Source organism: Salmo salar, chromosome ssa13, assembly GCF_905237065.1.
Source record: "Salmo salar chromosome ssa13, Ssal_v3.1, whole genome shotgun sequence".
In the NCBI taxonomy this organism is placed as follows: domain Eukaryota; kingdom Metazoa; phylum Chordata; class Actinopteri; order Salmoniformes; family Salmonidae; genus Salmo; species Salmo salar.
Genome location: NC_059454.1, coordinates 82,531,358 through 82,541,079, shown reverse-complemented (window position 1 = coordinate 82,541,079; position 9,722 = coordinate 82,531,358). Strand labels below are relative to the sequence as shown.

The following is a 9,722-nucleotide window of genomic DNA, read 5'->3' as shown; positions in this document are numbered from 1 at the left end:
AGTGTGGAGTGCAATAGAGATTGCATCATCTGTGGATCTGTTGGTGCGGTATGTAAACTGGAGTGGGTCCAGGGTTTATGGGTTGATGTGAGCCATGACCAGCCTTTCAAAGCACTTCATGGCTACAGATGTGAGTGCAACGGGTCAGTAGTCATTTAGGCAGGTTACCTTAGTGTTCTTGGGCACAAGCACTTAATAGTGGGGATGTTGATGTTGTTAAACACCACTTTAAACATCTACATGACACTGCAACAAAATTTCCCCATGGGGACAATAAAGCCACTAAAGTAAAGTAGTTTCAAAGAGCAAGGCAGAGGCAAAAAGCCTGATATGGACAGTGATGGTGCAGAGATGGCAGGAGCAGTGGAATAGAGATACTAAGGGCAGGCATTTATTTCAAGTACAGAGGAAAGTCGGGGAGGATGGCAGGAAGGGACAGGAGAGGAGGCTATTTTTTACAAGATTAAGTGTGGGACACAGCCGGTTGAATAAGACCTTAAATGTGATAGGAAAGCATCCAACAGGAAAGTGTGATTATTGCCAGGAAACACAGACCGTGGAGCATGTATTGCTACAGTGTGGGCAGTATCAGAGGGAAAGAGAGGCTGAGATCTAGTATGAGGGAGAAGGGGATACAGGAAATTAGTTTTAAAAGTATATTGAGTAGAACGTCTTTAGATATAGTCTTAAATATTTTGTTATCTTTTTTTTAAGAACAACGGGGCTGGCAGATAGTATTTCGTTTCTCCCTGTCTCTGGCCCACACTCCAGTACAGTAGGTGGCGGTAATACACCTTAACGTTGGATGCCAACCACTGATAAACCCCACCAAAGAAGAAGAATACACCGTGACGTCATAATTATGCGACACTCAAAAACTGATACGTGGGGAGGTGCGTTGGCGAAAATAAATAAATAAATAAATAAATAAAGCACGTTTTTCAGTGAGATTCTTCGAGAAACAAGATGACTCATTTAGCTGTTCATTTGTTTGATTTAAAAGCTATTTTCTTAAGAATTTCAAACAGTCAGTATGTTGTCTGGCCAGAGGCTAACTAGACGGCTTGCTATCGAACTAACGTTAGCTAGCTAACACGGTGGCCAGTTAAAAGGTTAGCTACCTTGCTTACCAAACAAGGACTGAATCCCGAGGCTTTGTAACTTTTTCGATCTGTTGGAAACATAACATCAAGCGAATCACTACCATGAGTTTGACGATGGAGACCAGTGTCTCTTTCCTCAAATATGAACTTGCATCGACCATCGAACAGGCAGTGAGGTGTGCAGTAGAAGCCGTTTTGAACGAAACTGCTAGAGTAGTTGGTATCAAACTGGCCGCAGCTCGGACTGCTGCTGCTGAGTCTCATCGTGAGAACCAAAGTTTGAGAGAGAGACTTGACGTATCTGAGGGTGAACTCAAAGCAACACGGTACTACATGACAGCAGCCGAGAAGAACATCAAACAGTGTTTACTTCTTAATCACAACCAGCCTAGATCAGGTGCTTTAGGTCCTGGTTCGGAAGAGTCTCCTTTTCTCTTTCCCCCCACTGCTTCGGGGAGTCCTTCCAACATGCTCACGACCCGTGGGCCCAAGTCGTTTCGAGCCTCATCCACACGATCACCGTTTTCTAAGTCACTCCCCAGTGTAGGTCTTTGCTTACCAACAGTGCAGCATGAATGGCCCAGGAGCAGCGAAAACTTGAGAAGAATACGGACATCCTCCTCCATTGTCTCTTCTACCAATCCCTCAAGAACATCCAAAGTGCCACAATTAGAGGTTGGAAACTCACCTCATCACACTGAGGAGGATACAGAGGGGCAATTCTACATTACAGATGATGGAGTTGCGGAGAAAGGTAGGCTTACACCCTACACATAGACATTTATACTGGGTGGTTCCACTCCAGCTCAGCCCAAAAATATTTTGGGTATCTCAGATTTTATAGTCAATTCTCACAACTTCATTGGGAGAAAGGATGTTTAACATGCATTTTACCCTTTTCACAAACAATTTGAGAAAATATGACACATGGTTCCTGAAAGACACTATGATCTGTGAACCGTACACGATTGACATGTTGGTGTCATTATACTCCTAATAGTGTGCTCTAAAATATGGAGTGTGGCTATATTCTTAAGAAAAAAAATCACAAATGTATTCAACATAAAATGCCCTTTTTGATTTAGCTTATTTTTTTAGACATTGTTTGCAACAATATACTCATCAAACACATCACATTTCCAGAGTGGGAAATTGACATTATAGTTCATTAACCAACCACTGCCCTCCTGTAGGATTCAGCAAATCACCATCAGAGGGAGTTATAATATATGCCATTTGGCAGATGCTTTTATCCAATGCTCCTTGCAGTCATGCGTGCATACATTTTACGTGTGGGTGGTCCCAGGAATCTAACCCACTATCCTGACGTTACAAGCGTCATGCTCTACCAACTGAGGTACAGAGGACCACTGAGTTCCCCTTGAATCCATTTTCGCATTCACTGTGTTGGTCCTAAAATTGATCAGAACTTTAAAAGTAACAGTCCCCACTCAGGAAATTTGACATACTTGTATATTGTTTAAAACCATGTCTAATTTACCAAATCAAAAGGGTACTTTTGAAATATTAATATTAGTTGTTTTAACGTTGAATAAATGCATGTGTAAAATTGTATTTTAGAATATAGCGATACTCCATATTTTAGAGCACTCTATTAGGAGTGTAACGACTTTAAGCTGTTTGTATCATGTACGGTTCATGGATCATTGGGTCCATGTATAGGTCTAAAAAGGGCCTAAAATTGCCACTTAAATTTATTTTTTATTTTTATCATGATTACAAATGTAAAAAGTATATCAATCATCCATCTTCCCAATTAAATTTCTATGTGATAATTGCCAGAACAATCTGCGATACCAAAAATATATTCAGGCTATGCTGTCGTGGGATCACCCTATTTGCATGTACTCAACAAATGAAAAGTCTCCTGCTCACTGATCATGATATCATTTATCTCTTTCAGAGTACAAAGTCCATGCAAGTGGAGGAGAGGACTCTGGAATAATTCAACAGGAGCAGGAGGGAGGAACAGTGGCAGCAGAGGACCCTCACAGAACTTCTGATATTACCAACTTTGAGTTGGAGATGGGTCAGAGTCACCCAGCAGGCAATGTGAATGACCTGGGCCTGATCCAGGTGCTCGATGAGGTGCATGAAGTCAAAAGAACAGTTAAAATTGAAAACGACCCTGAGATCCCAAGTATGCTGGAGTCCCACCTCCCTGAGTCATCACAACAACTCTCACAGACGCAAGCTCACATTGATAATGATGGTGACAATGATGGTAACTTCATGGGGTTTATCCCACCCTCTGCAGGGGACGCTGGTCTTCTAGGGGCTTTTGAAGTCCGAAGGGAGAGCTCGGATAAGGTGCATCGTTGCAACGTGTGTGGCCGGGGATTCCGCCGCTTCTACTGCCTGAAGACACACCAGCGCATTCACACGGGTGAGCGGCCATATCCCTGCAGGTATTGCGAGAAGCGTTTCCGCCACCTGGACAGTCTGCATAAGCACCAGCGCATCCACACTGGGGAGAGGCCCTACCGCTGTGCCCAGTGTGGCTGCTGTTTCAGGGAGCTAGGCCAGCTCAAGAAGCACAGGCTGACCCACTCACCTGCTCCCACCACACCCCACCCGGCAGTGGCACTGTCTCTACTCCAAGCAGGGCCCTCCTATACATGGCCACACCTCCACTCACAGTCCCTGGATTCCTAATCAGGATGGATTTGGTACACACATTCATACAAACATATTTTGTAAACATGATAAGATGGTACTAATTTTTTGTGTTAAGTTCACCCTAATCAAAGTTAATATTATTTAATTGACAATGTACACAAGCTGATCATGTAAGAATCATCTATTGCAGGTAGGCTAGTGGTTAGTTACCCTTTTCTGAGACTGCTGCGCCACTAGGGAGGCCAAGGCACTGCATCGCGGTGCTAGAGGTGTTACTACAGACCCGGGTTCATTCCCGGACTGTGCCACAACCGGCTATGGCCGGGAGTCCCATAGGATGGCGCACAATTGTCCCAGCGTAGTCCAGGTTAGGACTCATTGCACTCTAGCGGTTCCTTGTGGTGGGCCGGGTGCTTGCGGACTGACCCTGGTTGCCAGTTGAACCGTTTTTCCTCCAACACATTGGTGCGGCTGGCTTCCGGCTTAATTTGGCAGGTGTTAAGGAACGCGATTAGGCGGGTCATGTTTCGGGGGACGCATGCCTCCACCTTCGCCTCTCCTGAGCCCATTGAGGAGTTGCAGCGACACGACAAGATCAAAATTTGGGGAGAAAGGAGGGTAAAATACAAAAAATAAGTAAAGAATAATCTATTTCTATTACTGCTTGTTCACAATGTTCTTAATTGGCATAAAAGGGTGTTCATTATGCAGTCACAGATAGGAGCAGGTACAGATAGGAGCAGGTCTGCAGATTCCGCCTGGAAAGGTTTATACAACAGTTTGGCATCAAGAGTTGATTTTCGTTAACTACACATACCTGGTCAAATGGAAATACAGAACACTTTGGCTGAGTTGATAGCGCAATACAGAAATGAATAGTGTATTTTTGTTGGTATTACATGTAGATCTTTATCAACAGTTTAACACTATAATTATAAAGCCAAAACTGAGGGGAAAATATGTATTTAAAGTGATGCTTCTGTTGTATATTGTTTTCATTAGCCTATTCATTTTGAACAGCAATTAATTTATTTTGTACGTTTTTGATTTACCGATTTAAAAAAAGTCACATTTTCAGAGTGTTATTGGATTATTTTGTTTAATATTGTTAAAATAAAATATGACTTCATAAACAGTACCAAGACACCAAGTTCATTCATTATAAAATATTGTTATTACAATATGTTCTACACATGAAACGCAGATAACTATACTACCACGCCCTTGCTGTCTGCCATTGCTCATCTAGGGCCCTGTGTTTTGTACAATCATGTAACAGCAAGATTTTTCTACGTTGTAGAATAATAGTGAAGACATCAACTATGAAATAACACATGAAATCATGTAGTAACCAAAAAAGTGTTAAACAAATCAAAATATATTTAAGATGAAAGATTCTTCAAAGTAGCCACCTTGATGACAGCTTGGCATTCTCTCAACCAGCTTCATGAGGTAGTCACCTGGAACGCATGTCAATTAACAGGTGTGCCTTTGGTTAATTTGTGGAATTTCTTTCCCTAATGCATTTGAGCCAGTCAGGTGTGTTGTGACAGGGTAGGGTTGGTATACAGAAGATTTGGTAAAAGACCATATTATGGCAAGAACTGCTCAAATAAGCAAAGAGGAACGACAGCCCATCATTACTTCAAGCGCAGTTGCAAAAACCAAGTACTATGATGAAACTAGCTCTCCATGAGGACTGCCACAGGAAAGGAAGACCCAGAGTTACCTCAGCTGCAGAAGATAAGTTTATTAGAGATAACTGCACCTCAGATTGCAGCCCAAATAAATGCTTCACAGAGTTCAAGTAACAGACACATCTCAACATCAACTGTTCAGAGGAGACTGAATCAGGCCTAAAATAAAAAATATACACTGCTCAAAAAAATAAAAGGAACAGTTAAACACAATGTAACTCCCAAGTCAATCACACTTCTGTGAAATCAAACTGTCCACTTAGGAAGCAACACTGATTGACAAAACATTTCACATGCTGTTGTGCAAATGGAATAGACAACAGGTGGAAATTATAGGCAATTAGCAAGACACCCCCAATAAAGGAGTGGTTCTGCAGGTGGGGACCACAGACCACTTCTCAGTTCCTATGCTTCCTGGCTGATGTTTTGGTCACTTTTGAATGCTGGCGGTGCTTTCACTCTAGTGGTAGAATGAGACGGAGTCTACAACCCACACAAGTGGCTCAGGTAGTGCAGGTCATCCAGGATGGCACATCAATGCGAGCTGTGGCAAGAAGGTTTGCTGTGTCTGTCAGCGTAGTGTCCAGAGCATGGAGGCACTACCAGGAGACAGGCCAGTACATCAGGAGACGGGGAGGAGGCCGTAGGAGGGAAACAACCCAGCAGCAGGACCGCTACCTCCGCCTTTGTGCAAGGAGCAACAGGAGAAGCACTGCCAGAGCCCTGCAAGATGACCTCCAGCAGGCCACAAATGTGCATGTGTCTGCTCAAACGGTCAGAAATAGACTCCATGAGGGTGGTATGAGGGCCCGACGTCCACAGGTGGGGGTTGTCCTTACAGCCCAACACCGTGCAGGACGTTTGGTATTTGCCAGAGAACACCAAGATTGGCAAATTCGCCACTGGCGCCCTATGCTCTTCACAGATGAAAGCAGGTTCACACTGAGCACATGTGACAGACGTGACAGAGTCTGGAGACGCCGTGGAGAACGTTCTGCTGCCTGGAGAACATCCTCCAGCATGACCGGTTTGGCGGTGGGTCAGTCATGGTGTGGGGTGGCATTTCTTTGGGGGGCCGCACAGCCCTCCATGTGCTCGCCAGAGGTAGCCTGACTGCCATTAGGTACCGAGATGAGATCCTCAGACCCCTTGTGAGACCATATGCTGGTGCGGTTGGCCCTGGGTTCCTCCTAATGCAAGACAATGCTAGACCTCATGTGGCTGGAGTGTGTCAGCAGTTCCTGCAAGAGGAAGGCATTGATGCTATGGACTGGCCCGCCCGTTCCCCAGACCTGAATCCAATTGAGCACATCTGGGACATCATGTCTCGCTCCATCCACCAACGCCACGTTGCACCACAGACTGTCCAGGAGTTGGTGGATGCTTTAGTCCAGGTCTGGGAGGAGATCCCTCAGGAGACCATCCGCCACCTCATCAGGAGCATGCCCAGGCATTGTAGGGAGGTCATACAGGCACGTGGAGGCCACACACACTACTGAGCCTCATTTTGACTTGTTTTAAGGACATTACATCAAAGTTGGATCAGCCTGTAGTGTGGTTTTCCACTTTAATTTTGAGTGTGACTCCAAATCCAGACCTCCATGGGTTGATAAATTGGATTTCCATTGATTATTTTTGTGTGATTTTGTTGTCAGCACATTCAACTATGTAAAGAAAAAAGTATTTAATAAGATTATTTCTTTCATTCAGATCTAGGATGTGTTGTTTAAGTGTTCCCTTTATTTCTTTTAGCAGTATATGTTGATTTGTTTAACACTTAATTGGTTACTACATGATTCCATATGTGTTATTTCATAGTGCTGATGTCTTCACTATTATTCTACAAAGTAGAAAATTGTAAAAATAAAGAAACTCTTGAATGAGTAGGTGTATCCAAACTTTTGACTGGTACTGTATTGTGTTTTCATCATAAACCACATTCCCATCCACAGTTTTTATGCAGGTAAAGTCATACCATATAATCATGACAGCTGCGATGGAAACAGGACGTTTTGGTACAATTTTGTAAATGCTTACAGATCATTTGTTTGTTCAACATGGTAGGATCTTTTTGTGTCGGTAAAGTTAATTATGTGAATAATGGCAGTGGAAACACCTTTATGCGCATATATTGATATAATAACCATCATATTGAAGTAAACTTGATATGGTGTGTGGTCCTCACACTACGAATCGTCTGGAAAGCGTGCAGCTTATTCGACTACAGATGAACAGTGGCGTAAAGTATGCTACATGACCAAAAGTATGTGGACACCTGCTCATCAAACATCTCATTCCAAAATCATGGGCATTAACATGGAGTTGGTCCCCCCTTTGCTGCTATAACAGCCACTCTTCTGGGAAGGCTTTCCACTAGATGTTGGAACATTGCTGCGGGGACTTGCTTTCATTCAGCCACAAGAGCATTAGTGAGGTCAGGCACTGATGTTGGGTGATTAGGTCTGGCTCGCAGTCGGCGTTCCAATTCATCCCAAAGGTGTTCGATGGGGTTGAGGTCAGGGCTCTGTGGAGGCCAGTCAAGTTCTTCCACACTGATCTCGACAAACCATTTCTGTATGGACCTCGCTTTGTGCACGGGGGCATTGTCATGCTGAAACAGGAAAGGGCCTTTCCCAAACTCTGCCACAAAGTTGGAAGCTCAGAATCGTTTAGAATGTTGTTGTATGCTGTAGCGTTAAGATTTCCTTTCACTGGAACTAAGGGGCCTAGACTGAACCATGAAAAACAACCCCAGACCATTATTCCTCCTTCACCAAACTTTACAGTTGGCACTATGCATTCGGGCAGGTAGCGTTCTCCTGGCATCCGCCAAACCCAGCTTAGTCCGTCGGACTGCCATATGGTGAAGCGTGATTCATCACTCCCAAGAACGCGTTTCCACTGCTCCAGAGTACAATGAGCCTAGTGGTTAGAGCGTTGGGCCAGTAAACGAAAGGTTGCTAGATCGAATCCCTGAGGTGACAAGGTAAAAGTATGTTGTTCTGCCCCTGAGCAAGGCAGTTAACTCACTGTTCACCGGGCGCCAAAGACGTGGATGTCGATTAAGGTAGCCCTCTGCACCTCTCTGATTCAGAGGGGTTGGGTTAAATGCGGAAGACACATTTCAGTTTAAGGCATTCAATTGTACAACTGATTATGTATTCCCCTTTCCCAATGGCGGTGAGCTTTACACCGCTGCAGCCGATGCTTGGCATTGCGTATGTTGACCTTAGGCTTATGTGCGGCTGCTCGGCCATTTCATTAAGCTCCCAATTAACAGTTATTGTGCTGACGTTGCTTCCAGAGGCAGTTTGTAACTCTGTAGTGATTGTTGCTACTGAGAACAGAATATTTTTTACGTGTTTCAGCATTTGGCGGTCCCGTTCTGTGAGCTTGTGTGGCCTGCCACTTTGCGGCTGAGTCGTTGTTGCTCCTAGACGTTTCCACTTCACAATAACAGGACTTGCCATTGACCGGGACAGCTCTAGCAGGGCAGACATTTTACGAGATGACTTTTGGGAAGGTGGCATCCTATGATGGTGCCACATTGAAAGTCACTGAGCTCTTCAGTAAGGCCATTCTACTGTTTGTCTTTGGAGATTGCATTGCTGTGTGCTCGATTTTATACACCTGTCATGTGGCTGAAATAGCAAAATCCACAAATTTGAAGTGTATTTGGTATTTTGGTATATGATTGTAATACCCCTTTATTTATCCATACTGTTTCCCACATATGCTCTACAGTACATTTAATAAACTCTTAAATGTACAGTGGCTTGCGAAAGTATTCACCCCCCTTGGCATTTTTCCTATTTTGTTGCCTTACAACCTGGAATTAAAATAGATTTTTTGGGGGGGGGTTTGTATCATTTGATGTACACAACGTGTCTACCACTTTGAAGATAATTTTTTTTTTTTATTGTGAAACAAACAAGAAATACGACAAAAAAAAAAAAACACTTGAGCGTGCATAACTATTCACCCCCCAAAAGTCAATACTTTGTAGAGACACCTTTTGCAGAAATTACAGCTGCAAGTCTCTTGGGGTATGTCTCAAAAGCTTGGCACATCTAAACACTGGGATTTTTGCCTATTCTTCAAGGCAAAACTGCTCCAGCTCATTCAAGTTGGATGGGTTCCGCTGGTGTACAGCAATCTTATGTGATACCACAGATTCTCAATTGGATTGAGTTCTGGGCTTTGACTAGGCCATTCCAAGACATTTAAATGTTTCCCCTTAAACCAGTCAAGTGTTGCTTTAGCAGTATGCTTATGGTCATTG

General features: G+C 43.7%; 1 protein-coding gene across 1 annotated transcript; it reads left to right on the top strand.

Annotated features, from left to right (window-relative positions):
* The first annotated feature begins 859 nt into the window (after nt 1–859).
* LOC106567880 (Krueppel-like factor 6) lies at nt 860–4,881 on the top strand. The gene is made up of 2 exons (XM_014137729.2): nt 860–1,857; nt 3,028–4,881. The coding sequence occupies exons 1-2, from the start codon at nt 1,206–1,208 to the stop codon at nt 3,777–3,779; spliced, it is 1,404 nt and encodes a 467-aa protein (XP_013993204.2). The 5' UTR covers nt 860–1,205; the 3' UTR covers nt 3,780–4,881.
* The last annotated feature ends 4,841 nt before the right edge of the window (nt 4,882–9,722 follow it).